Raw genomic sequence first — 21378 nt, forward strand, 5'->3', positions numbered from 1 at the left:
ATTTACTGTAATCATCTAATCGCGAGAGCTTGGCGAAACACCAAACAATTTAATTCAATGAAGCTGCCATGCAACTAACTAACTATGCAAATCTTGTTGAGGAAGTCAAGCAAAGAATGGCAAAAAATGAAAAAATAAATGAAAAGACTCTTTAGTGTGTGTTACACTTTGCTGCCTGAGTGCGGTCGAAAGAGAATAACAAGTTTTTAGTATTCGCTGGCGAAGCGTGAGAAAATTCACAGCGCATTAATTAGCAATGAAATCATTTTAAGTTAATCGACAATGCGGGTAGGCTAAGATACTTTATAATACTTCCCAGTCTTCCCAGCCTACCTGCTCCCTGATTCCTACCTAACTCAGGTGATTTTCGTGTGTATGCTTGTGGCCCCTGATTGGCATTGGATAGCAGAAAAATAAAAAACTAATTGCTTGAAAATTAAAAACGTGTCAGCTGACACGCTATTGGCTCCTTCTACAGCAACAACGACAGCAACAGCAAGAGCAGCAGCTGCAACAGTTGCAGCAACAGCTATCGCCGCTCTGTGACTCTGACAGCAGCAGACAAAATGTAATTGGAACTCGAATTGCTTTATAATTAGAAGCATTTGCATGCAAACTATTATTTTTCTGTATGCAAAATATTTAAATTAACAAGTTTCCTACTAAAAATAAGTTCAACATATTTTAGTCAGAATAACGATACTTAATTTAAGGCTTTCTCAAAAAGAGAGAAAAATACTTTCCTCAAAGTTTATCCAAAAATAGCCTGGACGATTTCGACTCAACTTTAGCATAAGAATGCTTAAAATATTATTTCCTCCCTGCATGCACTTCAATGTGAGCCAATGCCTTCTTATTTCTTCCAAACAAAATTGGAAATGTTCAGATATATACGAAGCAGAGGAGCATAAATTTTAGTTCAGCAATGCGTGTACCTCGACACAGCATGGGCTGCAGACGTTCAGAGCACCCAAAGCAATTCGTACAGGCTCATTAAGGTTTTAATTTACAAGTTTAAGCGGAGATTTAAGCGTTGCGATTTATACGCGTCGAACGAGGGGCAATTATCAATGGTAACAGCAATAGCAACAGCTTGGAGGGCTGCTAGCAGCAACAGTAACATGCGCCAATATCCACCTACGCAGTCCGAGAAACAATGCCGAGACTTTTAGGCCTGGCCATGAGCAACGACAACAACAACTACAACAAACATGGCAGCAACACCAACGATGATGACGCTGACGCTGACGACGACTAAGATTTGTGCAAATGGGCTGACGTTAATGCTTTTGCGACATGAGCAACATGTGAGCGATGGGGACAAGTGGAGGTGCTTAGGTAGTGCAGAGGTGTACGACAATAAAAAGGTAAATGCAACATTGATTAAACACACCTTGACAGGGCTCAATGATTGCCTCGGCATGTCTGTGTGGCCAACTGATTGCAGCTGCCGCTGACCTCAGACAACACCAGCAATACCAGCAGCAGCAGCGACAGTAGCAACAGCAACACTCTCTTTACACACCTGCAACAGCTGCCAATTACACATAGAACGCATAGGACGCACGTGCATGTGATTTGCGGAGACCAAAAAACCGTTCTAATTTCTCAACTGTCAGTGGCATAGAGGCCAATGCAACACACACTCACACACACACATAAACACAGATGGTAACAAAAGGCCGCACCGAACTCGTTAGCTTTGCTGCTTTGGATGTTGCAATTATGTAGCGCGCGTTTACAAAAGAAGGTCGTCATCGTTGCTGCAGTTGCTCTTGCTGCGGCTCATGTCTTCATTTTGGGCTTTTTGCTACACATGTTGCTGTTGTGCGCCAGCAGCAACAGCAGCAACAATGCTTTTTATATGTTTGTGTTGCCAACACTTTTGGCCTTTGGCGTTCAAGCTAACCCCACCGCGTTTGTTCAGCTCATTGCCTTTATTAAGCGACGACCAAGCCAAGCCAAAGTTACTTGCTGAATGCACCAGCAGTATCAACAGCAGCAGCTCCAGCAGCAAGAGCGGCAATAGCAACAACAGCAGACTGTGGCTTGTGCGATTTTTTAATAGTTTTTTAGCTGCAAACAAGTTTTTCTCTTTTGCTGGCACCTTGAGCCCCTCTAGTGTTGACGTCCCTGCTAGTTTTTTTTTTTATAATTTGCACCACTTTAATTTTGCCTTTTTATTTGCAACACTTGTCGTTTAAATGCAGCAGCCGAGCAAAGTGTTGCCAATAAATTAAATGCAATGCAAACAAAAACAAAAAACAAATAAATAAATAGAAAACAAAATTAAGAATCATTTTTATATCAAAGAATACGAAACTTGAATACACTACTATGGAAAGATTTAGCTACGCTTTTTGTAGGTAGACATGAGATAATCTTGATAAAGCAAATAGAGGATTATGTTATAATAAATAAATATTAAAATGCAATGAATATTTAGATAAATACTAAGTTACACTTTGCATATGTATGTTATGAACGTCTTAGATAACTCTCAGAGTCTATAAAGAAATGCACTCTAGCTTTCTGTTAGGATATTTATATAAAGACAGGACCCTAGTGGAGCTTCGAGTCTTGCTTGCAAAATTATCTATGTGGCCGGCAGTTCTCAGTTCTCAGTTCGTTTTGTGGCACGACGCAATCGCAGCAAATGGCATTTTTATTGATATTTCGGTCGGTTCGGTTTGGCTGGCAGCTTTATGTTGAAATATGCGCCGCCACCTGTTGATTTTGTTTGCAGATTGGGCCTCAGGCCGGAGCCAGCCACTTGGGCTCTTGCAGGCTAAGGAGCTCGAATGGGGACCTCGTGATTTGCAGCACAAATTAAAAGCGAGGGCGATGCATATAAATAGCAATTTGGACAGACGAATTAAACCAAATGACTTCAACTACACAAACAGCGTTGTAAACTTGTCGTGTCACAGAAATGAGCTGAAGTTATGTCAACAGCGTGACTACGAGGGGTGCTTTAGTGTGTGTGTCCGTGTGTGTGTGTGTGTGTGTGGTATGTAGACACGAGTTGAACGTGAGACACTCATGCCAAGTAGAACATTTAAAAAAGTTTATTGGGGGCTAAAACTTCTCAAGTTTCCTTAATATTAGCTAATTCAATTTGTAAATATTATACAATTTAATATAAGCAAACATAGTTAGAAGAAATAATATAGGTATAATCAATTTCGTGTTCGTTCCTGGTTCTATTTTTCACATCATCAGTCTTCAAGTGATATCTTCATTAATTTCCAGCTGCTCCAATTCTAAGCCTCTATCTTTATATCTTTCTCAAACATTTGAACAGTTGTTAGGGTCATTCACAGAATGCCTCGATAAGCTGTTAATTAAACATAAAACTTAAGTCTCTTTCCGTGAAACTTTAACAACTCAATTGAATGCAGCCCTCCGATATATATTTTGTTGCATTCCATATCAACTTTATCGGACGTCAGCAGCCAATTAGGTGCTCCCTCGAGATAAGAGGAGCAACTGAATTTTGGAGGCACCCGTCGAGCATCCATACTTCCATCGTGAGCTATAGACTGGCACGTTGACAGACAGAAGGACAGATAGATAAGTCAAAGGCTGATAAGAAGCAAATTTGACAGACGTAAAACAAACTCACCTGACATCCAGGTAAAAAATATGTCAAAATGAGCACAGAAAATCGACGAATGTTGGGGAATTGAAAGAAGACAAAAACAGTCGCAGGTAGAAAGTAAAACCTGTTTAATTTGAACTTTTATTGTATTTCGTGCGTAATTAAAAGAGAACGAAAGAACGAAAGGCGAACTTGCAGATGTCGTTTGATGACTCGCAGCTACACATAAACTGATCCAAATAACATCCAATGAGCTTATTTATGAGCCAAATACATTTAAATATGAACACAATATTTAGGGAGGGGGTGGGACACGGCCTTAATGAAATGCTAACGATATGCATTAAGGAATTGAAAAAGAAACGTTTACAAAGTCAAACGGTTTTCACAACAGAGGACAATTATGTAAATGCTGGAAAATTGTTTTGGCCATTTGCACGGCTTTCCTAGCAATTTACCAAATCAATTTCAGCTCCCAAAAACACAGTCCAAGGGGAGGAGTAGGCGGCAGGCAATAGCCAGCAGGCAGCACCAGAGCATCAGAGGCAAAGCTTATAATAATAATTGAATACATTGACGCCCGCCGGCAATATTTGACGATTTTTGCAATTGAATTGAGCAACCTGCAGCAGAGGCAACAGCAGAGGCAGCAACTGCAACATCAGCAGCCACGGCGTCTGATTCTAAGGCAGATGCGGAGGCGTGTCGAACGAAAAATGGCCAAATGTAAATGGGCTACATAATCAAATGCTGTGTACCGCAGTCGCTGTTATTAGTGTGGTGGCTGCAGTTCTTGTTGTTGCCGTTGTTGCTTTTAATGTGAGACCATGAGTTGTTGCCTGTAGGGGGGGACTGAGCGTGGCAGAGCCTAGCCCAAAGGCATAGGCAACAAAAGAAGCCCATGAAAAATTGTGAGTAATTTCGGTTATTCGTGTTGATAAACGGTGCCAAAAATAAACGAAAAGGCGTAAGACCATCGCAGTCTTTGCACAGTACACCTCACAACCAATATTTGCTTATTTGAAATACTTTTCTACAAAAGCCTATCTCGATTAGAGTTCTGCCTCAGTCATTCTACCTACTCATTGAAGCAGAACTGAGGCAAACTGATATTCCAGTTCTCTTTTTTGTTACTCAGTCTTCAGTTTAATCAGCCCTACAATATGCTAACGAACCTGCCATACTTTGAATTCTCTGTCTTGAACGACGACCACACAGCAAAGTGATTATGGTTCCTCTTGCCTAACTGTCTCTCCCCTGTCTCTTCCCTCTCGCTCACCTCTCTCTGCCTCTATATATATATTCCTCTCTGCACTCGTCGTCAGCTTATTTATGCACATGCAACTGTAGCTCTTCATCAAAATAATGTAATTATCCAAATTGTTTTCTTTGAAATTTGTTTACATCATTTTTTCCACTGTGCTGCAATATGCTAAAATGCCAGCATGCAATGCGAAACGGTTCCCGTTAAGAGGCCACTTGAAGTTGCTGAAGTTGCACTCACTGCCAGGCGAGAAGGGGGCCTGTGGATTGTAGGATGCTGGAGCAGAATGAATTACTGAGGGGAGCTGTGTAGCAGTCCCAAGCCCCAGAGCCGCGAGCAGCTTTGCCGCCTCCAAAACAACGCACAAGAGCTACAGCCACAACTACAGCTTCACTCATTTCATTCCACATCCAGCAGCGGCAACGACAACAACTACGTTGGCTACCAACACATCATCAGCTGCAGCATCCGCATTCGCTTTTGCATCCACATATCCTCGTGCTCATCCTGGCGCTCCAATACAGCGGCATAATCTTCATTATCATTAAAGCCGAACGCGGCAAGCGACGCTAAACTGTTTAACTCTTTGTATACCCTAGAGGTTTGCTTAAATCAAAGGGAGTATATCAGGCTTACATAAATGATTTCCCATGAATTTCAGCTAAGTGATCAATAAGTTTCAATATATTCATATCAAACTCATTGAATTTCATTATGGCATTATTCAAGGCATTATTTCTATAAACTCTATTCTATAACGAAGTATCCCCCAGTCAACCAACCTTTGTTTTGACAGCATTTACTTGTTTCAGCTTCCGTTCTGATTTTATTCCTGCTGCTGTTTGCGTCTCCCGCTTTTTGCATACTAAACTGCTCGCATGTGCCAGATAGTATAAGTACATATAAGTATATAGCAGCATTATCCGACCCTGCGCGCATTTTAATTGCATTCCAAGTAATACACACATAGGCACACATACCCCAACACAGGCACACACACATTGCAGAATTTGCTCTCATTTGTTTTCTCATCTCGAGCGTCAATTTCATAATGAAAATATTTTTAGCAAGCCAAAAACAAAAATTTTCATTTCTTTTTGGCTCTTAGTAAACATTACAACAATAAATGTAAGAGAATGCATATTTGTCCGTGAGATAATGAAGTTGTTTATTTTCTATATGTAACATATATGAATATGACAAACCCTTCTTTACGGTTCTCATAAATTGAAATAAATGAGAGACTGAGAAAATACCAAATACTTTTCTCAATCATATACTTTTTGCTCTTTCCTACGGCTCTCATGTAATTAAATAGGAATCATGCTTTCATATGTACAAATGTTTCTTCTACCAAAAATTATACAAAAACTATTGAAAATCAAAATATCTACAATTTTCCGAACAAGATTCCAACATGTTCTTTTCATGAAAATAATGAAATACATAAATTGCTGCTCACATGTTAAATGAATTTACGAATTAAGCCGGAAAAGCGCTCAGCTCTCGAGTCTTTGTAGCGCCATTAGAAAGCAGTTTTCCAATTGCCTCCACACCAGACAAGTGCCACACATCAAAAGTCGAGTGCTTGCCTCCGTTTACACTTGGGATAAGCAGCTAGAAGCTGTGATACGATGCGATCCGATTGAAGATTTGAGCTGCGATCAGTTGGCGGCCTAATTGCTTTGAATTTTGACAGCCCGGACAGCTGTCCGAGTATGGCAGGCCCTTGGATCTGGGATTGGGCTAAGTAGGCGCTTGCTATTGTGGGATAGCATTCGAATGGCCGGAAAAGGCGAAGAGCCACTAAATTGTCCCGCTGTCAGTGTGGAACTGCATGTCAACAACAATAATAATCGTAATAACCAACAGTTGCGCCATGTCCCGGAAAAAATACACATACTACACATAGTACAAAACTATGAAGGCCATGTGCTCCTGCTCTAGCTGAAGTTGGAACTGCACCATGAGGCACAAACGGTGGTAGCCGCCGTGCAGGTTCAGCGGGTTGAAGGAGCAGCGGCTTGTCAAGCTGCGCGGTGGGGCAATCAAGGCGCACACAAATCTACTATGCCCCTCTGTCTCGCTCTCGCTCTCTCTCTCTCTCTCTCACTCTCCCTCTCGCTCTACCACAACAACGATTTGGTTTGTGAACCGTCGTGTGGGGCGCCCCGTCTGCAGTCGTAATAGTCGTAGTCGTGGCCATTGGCGGATGAACTGGATATTGGCCGCTAAGAATAGAGCTAGTCGTAGCAGAGCCAGAGAATGCTGGGCAAAGGGCAGGGCACTTGGAAAGCAAATGGAGTTGCCAGATTGATGATGTTAAGATATAGGCATATTCCATATGCTGCAAAGCATTATAAATCGATTGATGTATAATATATACATGCTTGCCGTTAGTTAGCATTTAATTTGTCATATAGAGAAACTACTAATTGTATATTTTATATTTTTAACTTTCCCTTTTTCTCGGTCATTCCATCCTTCTACATTTCTTTCGCTTTTCTTTGTCCCCTACCTCCCTTATAACCGTCATCTATCGCTCTTTCCCTCTGAGTTCCTCTCTTTACATATTATTTATTTATATGTATACTTCTCTCTGTTTATCACGCTCTCTGCTGCTCCTTCTACATTGACTTTACCACAATCCATCAGCCGTTGCCTTGGCTAACACTTCCTCGAGGCCGAATCACCCAAAATTGCTCCAACTTGATTAGCAATTCCAATTAGAAGTTCTCTCATTTCTGACAGGCATAGCATTCAGCATGCCAAAAGTCAAGAGCCGGCAACAATTTCCAACAGAAACGTCATTATCATCAGCATGATGATGATCATGTGGCATGCACAATAAAAATAAACAGATCATAAATAATATATGAATTCAATTCATATCCGAAAGGATTTGCGGTTAAGATGCCGACGCTGACACCAACGCCACGCACAAATATGGGAAGAAAACAAGTTCCAGATGAGCACAGAGCACTGAGTAATATAGGAGCGCAGAGGACTTGAGCAGACTGGAGAATTGAGCTCAAGATCGCGTAGATGCGGTGCAAAAGAAAACAAGAAAAACACGTAGCCCACTCTTGCTATCTCGCTCACCTCTCCCTCTCTCGCGCCACAAGTCTAGGTCTATCTCTGCATAAGTGAATGTGTGTACGGGTGTGTGTGTGTATGCATTTGTGTCTTTCAACTCACTTTTTCACAATTTCCCGATGCCGGTTGTGAAATTTGCCCAAGCATCGAATGTTTCATGGCCAAGTTAACAGGCGCACAGAACAGTCAGACAGGCAAATCGAGTAGTCGGCTAACCAGCCAGCCGCGGAGAGCGATCTACTAGCCAACAGTCGAGAGACTATCATTAACTCGCATGTTGTTGTTGTTGTTGCTGCTGCTGTTGTTTTTGTTGCTGTAGATGGCTGCATGCAACATGCAACATGCAACAACTGCGATTCAAGTTCAACGAAAGGCAACGAGTTATTGTTTCTAGACAAGATTCTTTCCACTTATTACACAAGTCATCAGCGAGCCAGCCGAGCAACGTCATCTACATCGCTGTCATCTTTTGACATCGCTCACAGATCTTTTTCGCTTTTTCTCTCTCTGATCTTTGCCCCCTTAACGGCGGTTCTTGCTGCTACCAAATTCAGACAGGCGTTGCCGCATCATTACCAACCGATTGTACATCTATATATATATATAAATGTTCAGCTACCGTATCCTGCTCGCTTCAACACAATTACATCTACCGGAAAGTGACGCGCACATCAAAAACTTATGTTGAACGCCTCGGCAGCTACCGCTGGCAGCCTTCAAATACACTGCGAGAAAGCATATACATATATATTGTTACAATCTCTTAAAGCTCAACAAGAAGCAACGACCAAGACAATCAATTTTAGGCTCTGCACGACTTGAATAACCATTATTTTATTGCAAAGCTCTATTTGCCAGCTTGAAGAAACTAGTTTACTTCACACGCATTTTCTCTCAGTGTTGCCCTGCTCATCTCGATTGCGAGTGCATCTGCGTCTAGATTTGCTGCAGCGGCCGCGCCTTTGATGGCACTAATTGTTAATTAATGGAATGCAGTCGGCATGTGGCACAGTCAGCCATGCCCGTGCATCCGTGGCTTTGACTCATAAGATTAGCGTCCCAAGGTGAAGCCCCAGTGCCTTTTGGCTAACTAATTCGATGCACCAGCATACAAATGGAAATTAAAACCAAGTTTTACATCATTGGAGTCATCAGGTGTCTGAAATTTTTCCAATTTGTAATTATAAAATGTTCCATTTTATTGCTTGATAATCAAGAAAAGTTTTTATTTTGTAAACATAGCTAGAATATTGATTTAAATATCGAAATATTGATACAGATTGTTGGGATTCACTATAGAATACTATAAAGGGCAACAGGAAGCAGATAAGCAGGAGGAAAATTCATTAGATCGGAATTCTAGCATAGTCCATATTTGATATCTCTTCGATGAATAGCTAGCTACACGCTAAAATCACAATATCAATAATATAACTTTTTCAAAACTAATAACAAATATTTTATAGCAATAAAAGTTGTTGGCTGTAAATTGATGAGACTTTGTTGAAAAGTCTGTGCAACTCGCTTATAAACACGTCCGCATAACGTACGTAATTTGCTCAGCGCGAATTGTTTATAACTCGGTTCCTCTGAAAGAGAAATAAACAAGTAAGAAGGCTCCAGTCGAGACTGCTCGACTAGGAGATACCCTGAACCCTCCAAGCTGATATTCTAATCAGTCTGGACTTCTTTTATGCACACATACATACACATGCACTTATAAGCACGTGCTCTGCTGACTGCGCAGTTAGCAGCGACTGCGCTTGGGCTGCGCTGCAATGTGGGCAATAATATGAGAATTTATTTGTTGAATAATTTCTTTTGTAGACATACGATCTTAATGAAACTTTCAGAGCGTAATCATATGGTTAAAATATGTGTACATTCCAAAGCACAAGTCTCTAGTACTTGAAAAGTACTAGTACTAGTACTTTTACAAATTGGGGGAGAAGGGGGCGTGGTATCCAAAATCTGCAAATTACAAAATCTTTGTATCCACTAACTTTATATACAACCCAAATATGAAGTCTCCAGGTCTAAAAGTGTTAAAATTATGCTGAAAAAACCAAGTCGATTTTTCGATTATTCTCGATAAAAAAGTTATCGGACGAGTTATCGAAAAAATAAAGCAAACTTGTACTGCCTATGGTATACACGAGTATGCATGCCAAATTTCAGCTCTCTAGCTCTTATATCTTCTGAGATTCTTTTGCTCATACGGACGGACGGACGGACGGACAGACGGACAGGGCTATATCGACTCAGCTCGTCGTGCTGATCAAGAATATATATACTTTATGGGGTCTGCGATGATTCCTTCTGCCTGTTACATACTTTTCACAAAACCATTATACCCTGATTTCCCATTTTCAATGGGTTCAGGGTATAAAAATTAAAAGCTGAAAGCAGAAAACAGAAATAGCTGAAAACTGAAAACTACAAACTTTTCGCGAGACACAAGTCTTGGCTGTGTTTTAGCAGCTCGCATCATCTGGTGACAGCAAAAGTAACTTAAGATCCCGCCGCAACCAAGTCATGTGTCTCGCTGCATTTCTCAAGCGTTTCGGTTGTCCCCAGAGGTGCTTATCGATAGCCTCCGGTGTCAGAGGAGACCGAGAGCGAAGGATGCGACAGTCAACTGACACACCTTAACGTTGCACGCTTGCTGCACTTTGCAAATATAATACTTCATGCTTACCGCAAACCCGAAAAACCTCGAAAATGCCCAACTAAGAGATACCTAGTTCTCAGCTATGTATGGCATTAGACTAAAAAATATCATAGAAGGTAGTTTTTGCCGAGAAAATAATCGCATATACATATGTATGTATGAAAATAATTTCGTTGCATCCCAGAAAGTCTTAGCCCCCTGGCAAGTCGTTCACAACAGTCTATAGAGTATCGGAAGCGAAACGCTGTAACATATTTCATTTTCAGCATCAACGAGGCAAAAGTTTTTCAATCACCCGGAGACGCATCTCCACCTGCCCCACCCGCGCCGCCAGCATCCTTTTGCCAGAGACCCGACACTCCGGCCACAAAGTGTGTCATCAGACGGCGTTTGTTGCATAACTTTTATTGAACTGTCGCAACTAGTGAAGAAGCGGAGGTAGGTGGGGAGCGGCTGTGGAGGGGTCAAGGGGTTGGCGGAGGTGGCAAGTCAAAAGCCGCAGACATTTGTATAAATTATTACAGTCGCATGCATCTCACGATAGGGGGTGTGTGTGTATGTGTATATATGTGTTGACTATTTGGCCTCGCCTCACTTCATTGAACCGCGAAGCGATATGCATTTATGATTGCATGTGACATTTGCATGCAGCACAAACCCCTTCGCCCTCTCTCTGCTCTATCTCGCTCTCTCTCTATCTCCCTATCCGCCTCGCCTTTGAACTTGCGCAACAGCTGACGCTATTCCCGAGGGCGTGAAAAATGTTTCGCATTTCTTTTAGCAATCGCAGCCAAGTTGTTTCCAGCAGCTCTTTGCTTTGGCATTTGCACGACACAATCATTAAATAGCCATGGCCAAGTGCTGACAGCAACAACACCAGCAACAACAACAACAGCAACAACAAATTACAAGCGCACATTGTCAACGTTGCACTTTAGGGGACATAAATTTCATGTACATGGCCCGCGCAAACTACACAGGGCAGAAATAAAATTAAAGAAAACTTGCTCAAGTGCCCTAGTTGAGTGGGCGTGACTAGAAGATACCATAGAATGCCTCAGTATAGAGCTGAGAATGCTCTAAATGATTATCTGTATTAAATCTATCTCTGGCCCTCTCTTTAATAGAAACATTTAAGGAACTCAATGCATGCTATGCTCTCTGAATACCATGTACCATATGCATGTAATGTTATGCTGTCAGTAGCTAATTGTATACACTTTAGTTCACATGCTGCATCAGGCCGTTCGTCTTTCTCGGTTTATTATATTACTAACTATCGAACTATTGTCAATATACCCTTCTCGGTACATTAGTAATGGGTAAAGGATTTTATAAAAAGAGGCCCACAGTAGCCATGAGGTGTCAATGTACAATTGCAGCAACAACTGCAACAACAACAACAACAGCAACAAGGTGCTGGCAACACAAAGACGCATTCGTTGTTGCTGCTGCTGATATTGTTGTGGCATGCCAAATGCGGAGACGTCGCCAGGCAGCCGCCTGACAATGCTCGTCCTTCGCCCTCACTCGCTGCTGGGCCCAGCTGCAGCAACAGCAACAGCAACAGCAGCAGCAGCAGCAATTGCTGCACGATGTACCGATTTGGAGAGCCATTTCTGCTGTTCTGTTGACACACGCGGCGTATGAGTAACGTCTTGGAATGTTGCCGCCGCGTCAATGCTGTCGTGTCCGCCGTCGTCGCATTCCGTAATTACGCAGCATTAGCACAACAAATCGAGCGAACAGCATTGCATTTAATTAGTGGCATTGACAGAGTAGGTGAAGGGGCAGCAGCAGCAGCAGATGCCACAGCTGTAATCCAACTGCCACTGCCACTACAACCGGGAGCGAACATGTCAAGCTGAATTGTTCGCATAATTCATAATTGAATTGAAATCGCGTCTTGCGTGAAGGCTACATAAATTTCAACATTGCTCATGCCACTGCCACTCTGACAATGAGATTGATGAATGTTTACGCAAGCTTGATCAGGAATATTAATTGAAATTTAATAATGCTTAGGAGGAAGACGAATATTGTACACAGTATCAAGTGTAGAGCAAAATCTTGTTTGAATTGAAAGCTAATTTAATTAGCTAGAGCATGCAGACAACATTTTAAAGGCATTTTAAGTTCAAGTAGTTTGAGTAAATAAAATACTAGCCAATTGGAGTTCATAAATTTAAGGCGGAACCATTTGGCTTTACACTTCTCGTTGTTGTAGTTTTTGTAGTTGTTGCTGTCTCATTGTTGAGGACAGTGCTGGGCGCTTTATTCTTGTCGCTGCTCGTCGCTGATGTCAAGCCAAAAGCGGTGCACATTTAAAGTCTCATTGTTGCTATTGTTGCTGCTGGAGCTTAGAGCTTGCAGCTTGCAGCCTGGAACTCTGGCCAGGGCGCGCCTACTTCTGTAATATGTTGCCTACAACATGCCACATGTCGGCACATGAAACTGGTCTGCGGATTGTCACGTCAACAGGCAGGCAGAGGGCCAGCCCAGGCCGGCTAGCTGGCATCCACACAAACAATCCCGGTTCCCACATAGAGCGTGGTCAATGATCGACTGGACCGTTAGTTATCGCCCAAGCAAACTCCGTTGGAAGCACTATGTATTTTATTACAGTGCTGCAGCAGCAGCGGCCACCCAGGCGGCAAATCTGAAGCCCAAAAGTTCAAAGACTGCTGACATTTTGTGTCGCTCTTGTTGTTGTTGTTGTTGTGTATTTTTTGTAGCACATGCAACAGCCGATTGATAAAAGCGCTTTAAGAGAGTCACATAGGGCACCATGTGTCGAATTGCCGATTGAATTTCAACAAATGCATAAAAGTCAGAAGAAAATATGAGCTCAACGAGAGCTGCAAATAAATAAGAGTATAGCCACTGAGAATAGTTGACTGGGAAATACCCTGTCCCAAAAAGTCAACATATTAATTTGAGCATACAAAACCACATAAAAGTGCAGTTAGTTGTCACAATTCATATAAGAGTTACAATTCAAATATTAGTTAATTTTATGAAAGGGAGAATGTCAGTCTCTATACTAGTAATATGTATACCCTTTGTGATGCACTTAAATGGGCAAAAGACACAAAAAAGGAAGCAACAGACAATAAGAAGACAAAAGTGCAGACATGAGACACGAGACACTTTCATATGGCAATCAAGCAGAGACAGCAGCGTCTTCACTCCATCCTAAAATATATTTCCAAGCGATTTAACAATGAATTTCGTAACAAAATCCTATGGCAAATAGAAATAAAAGTGCCCGCCAAAGACAAAACCTGGACGGGATCAGACAGACAGAGATACAGACAGCCCAACAGGCAGACCAGACCGTCTTTATAGAGTTAGCTTGACAGCAGCTCTCACATAATATCAATTTCAATAAACTAACAAGCAAATGTATGTGTGCTTATGTGTGTGTCCGTGTTTATGTGTGTACTTATAGACGAGAGCGCAGAGTAGCATATAGTAGCTGAGCACTGAGGATGTGGCGGCACTTATAACATTGTGGAAGTTGAAGCTGGAACAAACTGCTGTTTGTTTGCCTTTGTATGCTCAAATGTAAATTTTAATTTGATCAAATGACACGCTGAAAGCAGTGAAAAACAATAAAAAGAGGCCACGTTGGGATTAAGTTACCAATAAACAGAGGATGAAGAAGAAAGTGAAATATATAAGAATGCTAAGGTTATAAGAAACAGAATTAGATAATAGAGAGCACTTCTCGTTTTAATTGCTGACAATAGTAGCTTGAACTCAGTCAGTCAATCATCCAGTCAATCAATTCATAAAACAATCTTAGAAATGTGGAACGCTGTTGTGAGTATATGTATATATGTATATGTCTCTTGGTTTTAACACAGTCTAGTTCCATGTACATTTTGGACAGAGCAGCAAAAGACGCACAAAAGCGTGCTATGAAATTTGTCACTTGGAAATGCAGTTGCTGTTGTTATTGTTGTTGTTGCAAGACATAGAGAACATTTTGATGCATTTCGTGTATGACAAGTTTAATGAACATGTTGGGCGTGTCCGCTGCAGCTAGAAATTGCAAAACAACAGTAATGTGAGATAAGCCAGTTGCCAGCTGTTGTTTGTTGCTGTCGTTGTTGTTGTGCTGCTGTGGTCGTTGTTGTTGTGCTGCTGTGATTGTTGCTGTTGTCACTGCTGACATTCTGCAACTTGTGCAAAAGCAACGTTTACATCAAGTGCCAAAATGTCAGCACATTTGTGTCCCATTGTCTTCGCCGACGTTGTCGTTAGTTAAATTAATGCACAGCCAACATGGCGTATACTTGTTAAGTTCAGAACAGCAGCAGCAAGGAGAAATCAGCGTCAATCGTATTTGCATAGCTTAAACTCAACTTGAGCTGCAACATTCTTTAATGCAAGCTGGAGTGCTCGGCATTTTCTTCAGTTTTCATCATTAATGTAGCTTATAAAATAAGCTTATAACAGTGATTTTCATGAATGCAGCTTCTCCTACCTCGACTGCTGTATTAGCAACAAAAACTGACAACAATTTAATAAGCAAATTTAAGTCGAGCACTCTATGCTCAACTGGCTTCGGGCCCTTTACAACTTCTACTTCCACTTTTTGCAAATGTTGTGTTGTAACCTAAAGCCAGCAGCCTTTTGTGCCTTTTCATTGTTGCTGCAAAGTGTGGCAAGAATATAGACTATGGCACAATAAGCAGCTGGCGGGTGTGCCATAGCCTTAACCCAATTTGCAACAGCTACGCCAAAAGAGCAAAGAAGGCGCTACGCCAGCTTTAAAATTAATATGCTGAAAATCTGGAAACGATTTGCAACTAATAGGCAAAGGCTTAAAATTGCATTAAAACTTTTACAAACTGTCTGGGTATGTGTGAGTGTGTGTGAAAATTCAATAAGCTGAAAGTTGTGGGCAAAAAAGTTTTGCAGTCTTTAAGCCCACACAACTTGAGTCACTCTTAAAGCAAAAGTTTAAAAAGGCAACAGCACCACAAAAAGGCGCAAAATACGTCTGAGAGCGACAGAGACAAAGAAAGAGAGAGAGAGAGAGAGATAGAATGATAGAGAGAAATTCCAAGCATTGAGCAAGTCAAGAAATCATAAGTATTAACATAAACCCAAAGTGACCAATGCGGTGCTAACTTTTAGTTTTTGGGCCAGATAAGTTTTCTTTTTAACAAGCTTTCAACTTGGCTCTTAACTCTTTCGCAGATGCTGTAGCTGGACACCCACGGCCATGCAGGATATACGACTACGTCTGGAGCCGCAACATAATACAGCCGCGTTCACCAACTCACCAGCAGAGGCAACATCTTCGGCCGCAACTCTGGTCAATGCGGAGGCAGCGCTCATTGAGACTGGCGAAAGGAAAGGTTCTGCGGAAGGCTCGCCGCTAGTTCAGCTGCTACCTGAGCTAAGTTTCAGGTAAATCACAGCAGCGCTGAAGTGTGCCACAGCCAGTAAAGCTTCTCTTACAGCGCACCCACAGCGAACAGCACAGTTCATTATTATCAACATCAACATCAACATCAACCTCACTCCCATCAGCATCCTCATCAGCATTCGCATTCCCGTTCCCACTCGCATTCGCATTCGCATCCTGTGCAGCCACGTGCCACGCCCCGGCATCAGGTGGAGGAGCTGCAGCTGCTGCACAGCCATCACACAGCGCACAGCCCACACAATGGCCAAGAGCTGGGCGAACAGCAGATGCCACGTTCACCCAGCTCCGAGGAGGACAATTCCCCAACTGAAATGAATAATTGTCGTCGTTTGGTTGATAAACCGCCTCTGGTGAGCATGCTCTCGATTTTTGTATGACGTTGCAGGATAACAGCTGCAATAGGAATTCTATTTTCAATGATGCTTAAATTTGACTATTAGCCTAATGAGTTCTGGAGCAGAAACGATGGAATAACACACATAAAATGTCATGAAGTTCAGTCAAACTAACTGAATCTTAAAGTGTTGCCTGGTACGCTCCAGTCCTTGCATAATTTTTGCATAATTTGTATTAGTCCTGGCGAAATTGATAAGTCTGCCAAAATTGATCAATTTTATTGGTTTACTTAGCAGAAATCGATTTAATTTGAATGCCAATGATGCTGCCAAGCGAAATAAAATGGCTAAAACTGGGAAAATTTTGCATACTTTCAGGAGTCATTAAATAAAGCCAAAGCTTTGACAAAGACAGCAAAAATAAGGAACAGAAGGCTGTTAAGGTACTATACTTGCATTGTACAAATTCAGCGCTTAAAATAAATATACCAAAAAAAAAACAAAAAAACGAACAGAAGAGAGAAGCTACAGAAATATTTTTAAAATATTTGTCAAAGACCAGGCCATTGTTCGGTAATCAATGTATCTGAAGCCATCAATCAATCCTGTCTCTTCTTCTAGAGCCAAATTCACGTTGCTTCACTGTAGCCTAGTTCAATTTACATTCAATCGACTTTAAAGTTTAAACCTATAAAACAAAAAAATAGTTTTAATAAAGGCTTTAACAGGCAAACAAATTGGCAGCACTCGAAAATCAAATGCAATTTAGTAAAGCACTTCCAACAGCTTGGAACGATGGCATACTCTAAAAATGTTTGCCACTAAACAAGACCGAAAAGCGTTCATTAAATTAATTTGCAAAAATGCAAATTTGCAGCTAACGGCACTTTGGCACGCGCCGCCAGCAATTCCAGCAGCAACAACAACTGGAAAGCTGAAGTGCAAAGCGCCATTTTCTGCTGCTTTTCCTCACCCACACACGCTCGCCAGGGGAGTGCAGGTGGGAGTGAGATGGCAAGTGTGTAAGTGCGTGTGAGTGTGTGGGAAATGAAAAACTTGCAGCAGGCATGCCAGGCGAATGGCAGCCAAATGCCGTTAACTTAGTGACTTTATGACACATAAATCGCTGCAACAATGCCAACAAAATCCTGGCGCTGGCATTACGTGTCCTGCTTTCTACACACACCTACACACGAATATACATACAGCTATATATCTATAGGCCTACAGCTGACAGCTGCAGCTGCAGCTGGAGCTGCAGCGAGGCAAAAGTTTTCTGCCAACTAAGCGACAGCCAAAGGGCGGAGAGTCACTAGGGAGATAGACAAAAGGTGGAGAGAAAGGACCAAATCAAATGCCGGCACAAACAACTTGGAATGCACTCACTGAGAGTGCTCCACTTGAAAATACCCTGTAGGAAAACATAAACAGGAGCAGTAGGCAAATGTAAAGTGCGCTGTAGCGCTAGCTACAGGGTATTGCAAAGCTGTACTTTGCCAAACGCTTGCAACTAAGGACACGCCCCCAGTCCGATTGTTCCATTGTTCCCATTATGCCTACCGTTTCTGGCTGCGCTCTGCAGCATCTTCGGCCTCTCTTTCTCTTTTCCTCTTCTCTTGTTTTCATCTCTGCTCGTTGTCGATTCTCCCAGTGCATTGCATTTTTTATATTTACGCCTTTTTCTAGCAGTTGTCAGCCGGATTTGTCGAGCATCGCCTGCCGACTGCCACTTGGGCGCATTGTCTTGTTGAGGATTTTGCATATTGCGAGAGTCTTTTCCAATGTCATTAGCATAATGGGGCCATTAGGTTGCCGCCCCACCCCCTCCGACCTACCCCTTGACACTGATTGCATGCTTAACGATAAAGCAGCTCTGACTGCCAATTCAATTAGCTGCAATTGCGAAATGATGCACAGCAGCAGCAAGAGTAGCTCTCTTAAAGCCGAAACGAGGGCATTCTATCTTAATTTGAAATCTTTTATCTTCAAGCAGCTCTAAAAAAGTATAGTGCTTGACTAGGGGACAACCTGCAAGGTTCTTTCTGCGAGTGCAAGTGTGGCAAGCAGCAATGCTGTATTAGCGGAAAAAGCAAGATCATAAAATCCACGCCAAGAACTCACTTACCGAGTTTTACCTTAATCAAAAATACACACTTCTTATATAAACATAAGAAATACTTATTACAAAGTCAACTTCTACAAAAGTCTCATTATGTTAACTATATAATAGCAACATTATTTCATTCATGAGTCTGATAAAGTGGACTTAGCTCGGCTTGGAGCTCATTGAGCTAAATGCCACATCAAAAGCGAATTTCGGTGGCTACATAAAATCAACATAATTATTGCAAATTAGGTAAATAACTTATAAAATGGGAATAGGGGGAATGGATCCGGGGAACGGGAAATGGTGAAACTGGGAAGAAGCCCGTCAACACTTGAGCGGAACTGTTTACTAATTGGAAACGCTTTAAATGCCGCCCTACAAGCAGGCAAAACTTTTTGCTTTAACTCATTTCAAAGTAATTTACCGCAGCCCCAAAAACCAAAGCAAACTTCTAGTTGGGGGTCGGCAGCTTGGCGAGAGGTGGCTTCAGTGGTCGAGACGGAGTGTGGCATGTGGGGTGTGGAAAGTAGGAACGACATAGCTAACATTTTATTAGTAACCAAAAATGTAACACATCAATTTTCAAGGCGTTTGCCTGCCAAGATACCCTGTAAGCACAGCAAGAGGAGGGTATCTTGCAAAGTTCTGAACATGTTATATGTGCCTACATAAATTTATGATCCATATGGATCCTAAAATTTGAAGAAGTAGTCCTATAAATTCTAGCTTATAGCCCGAGGTAAACTGTTTAACGTCGCCATCGTCTAGCAGCTTAATATTACTTTGTTTTAGTCCTCATCGACTAAAGTGATATCCTTGTTAGTGGCTTTGCGGCCAGACTCAGCGAAGTGAATTGCAATTATTGCGTGGCGTTGGGTTGGCTCGAAAAGTTTTCTCGTTGTTGGCCAAATTGGCAGCCAACACGAAGCCGAATCCCAGCCATGCAAAACTATTGAGGAACTCTGTCCCGATCTACTTTCAGGTGAAGCGCCTCACCATGGGCATTGGACTGCTGCGTGGCACTGAGGACAGCCGCCCCCTGGTCCACAACACGTGCTCCTCCTCCCTGAACTCGGGCTCATCGCAGACCATATCGGATGGCTATGTGAACGAGGCCATCTGCGAGCCGGACAAGTATGTGGCTAGCAAATTCGGCGACTCCTGTCGCCAGTCGCTGACGGCTCTGGAAACGGCCACACAGCGCTTACAGTCGGAGCTACCCAACAGCAAGAAATATTTGAGGGAAACAAGCAGCGGTAGGTATTGCAATAATTCTGATTAGCGATGTCTCCTGATCCCGACTGCTGATATTAACATATTGTTTCTATGTTCCCCGGGACTCAGCCAACTCCAGCCCGAAACTGTTTGCAGCGAGTTCCCCCTTGCGCCTGGACAACCTCAGCCTGGCCGAACAGCAGGAGCTGAAGGGCGCCGCCTGGTATCAGGCGGGTATACCCAGGGAGATCTCACTGGAGGTGCTATCCCGCCAGAGTCCAGGCGCATTCCTAGTGCGCCAAAGCAGCACCAAGCCGGGCTGCTTTGCATTATCCCTGCGTGTGCCACCACCCGCGCCACGCGTGGCACACTACCTGATACTGCGAACCCAGCGCGGCTATAAGATCAAGGTAGGCCAACAATCGATTGACTGCAGTTGCCAATCATGCAGGCCATAGATGAGACAGGAACCTTAAATTCGTAATTGCTCGCATCTCAACAAATAGAAAAGCAATATCGCTCTCTCCCTCCCTCACTCTAGCGCGCTCAGCTGCAGTCGAACAAATGCATCATAGAGTAAACAGGCTGTAGCTGTCTTGCTGCCTCCGTTGCTCTATTGCATTAAATATTTTTTTCTAACTGTTCTCTCTCTCTCTCTCTATCTATCTCTCAACAGGGCTTCACCAAGGAGTTTAGTTCGCTGCGAGCATTGATCACCCATCATTCGGTAATGCCAGAGCTGTTGCCCGTGCCGCTCACCCTGCCACGTCCCCCGCATATACGCGCCCACGCACAAACCTATGGCCACGGGAGCGGAAACGGAAATGGGGCTGGAGGGGACTTTGACATGTACGGATCGCTGAATGATTTTCGCAAAATGATGGCCGATTTGAATGTGTGACACAGCAGCAGGCATGATGCAAGCGGGAGCAGCTAATTAATTAATTATTGGCATATTGATTGAATTAAGCTCACAATCGGGAGTCTGGCGGTGCTGCTGTCGGGACAGGATGACAAACTGTTTAATTTGCCTAATTGGCTGTGCTGGCGGTTAACGTAGCGACCGAAAACACAAAAAAAAAAAAGCACAAGAAAATAGCCCAAAACCCAAACACAGAAAGAAAAAAAATCAGCGTCGTGAAAAATTATAATACAAAATCAATTGAACTGAGAGAGGAACGAAACAAAAAACAGCAAAGTATGCAACATGAACTCCCTATGAAGCAAAAATTCCAAAAGTCCAATGCTATTATTTTTCACATGAATATACACTGTCTTTCTGGGGAAAACGGGTATACGCGGTTGCATTAAAGTCTTTTTATATATACTAAATTCACAAATTTTCATATTGTTTAAAATTATACGATATATACCTTGAAGTGTAATCTAAGGTATAATAGTATAGATTGAAAGAATTATTCAAAGCTATTCTGATTTGATGTTCTAAATATATACACATATGTATGTGCATTCTCCATGATATAGCAATATATAGTATATGTTATATGCATTATATATCTATCCACTCCAGTGATTATCAAGATTGATTTGCCTAGACAAAACACAACACAAACATTTTGCTTCGCTTACAGTTTGAGAGCTACTGTTCTATGCTAACTGTTTTAGAGTTTGCGGACTCGCTACCC

At 42.3% G+C, this 21378-nt stretch overlaps 1 protein-coding gene and 1 long non-coding RNA gene across 3 annotated transcripts in view; one reads left to right on the forward strand and one right to left on the reverse strand.

Annotated features, from left to right (window-relative positions):
• LOC149268931 (uncharacterized) overlaps nt 1-6462 on the reverse strand; it is a 24998-nt gene extending 18536 nt beyond the window's left edge. Inside the window, exon 1 of the long non-coding RNA XR_016270028.1 lies at nt 5648-6462. This is a non-coding gene — a long non-coding RNA (uncharacterized LOC149268931). The remainder of the gene's footprint in view (nt 1-5647) is intronic.
• Egfrap (EGFR adaptor protein) overlaps nt 1-21064 on the forward strand; it is a 21558-nt gene extending 494 nt beyond the window's left edge. Inside the window, exons 1-6 of one of the 2 annotated variants that reach the window (XM_089468533.1) lie at nt 55-1367; nt 15844-16056; nt 16110-16425; nt 19500-19773; nt 19862-20142; nt 20409-21064. In XM_089468533.1, coding sequence (XP_089324659.1) covers nt 15869-16056; nt 16110-16425; nt 19500-19773; nt 19862-20142; nt 20409-20633 — 1284 coding nt within the window. In that variant the 5' untranslated portion in view covers nt 55-1367; nt 15844-15868 and the 3' untranslated portion in view covers nt 20634-21064. Of the gene's footprint in view, nt 1-54; nt 1368-15843; nt 16057-16109; nt 16426-19499; nt 19774-19861; nt 20143-20408 lie in introns of those variants that run through there. The other variant, XM_018006806.2, reaches the window with a different exon arrangement.
• The last annotated feature ends 314 nt before the right edge of the window (nt 21065-21378 follow it).

This window comes from Drosophila arizonae, chromosome 4 (assembly GCF_054131065.1).
Source record: "Drosophila arizonae isolate 15081-1271.41 chromosome 4, UAZ_ARI_1.0, whole genome shotgun sequence".
Classification (NCBI taxonomy): domain Eukaryota; kingdom Metazoa; phylum Arthropoda; class Insecta; order Diptera; family Drosophilidae; genus Drosophila; species Drosophila arizonae.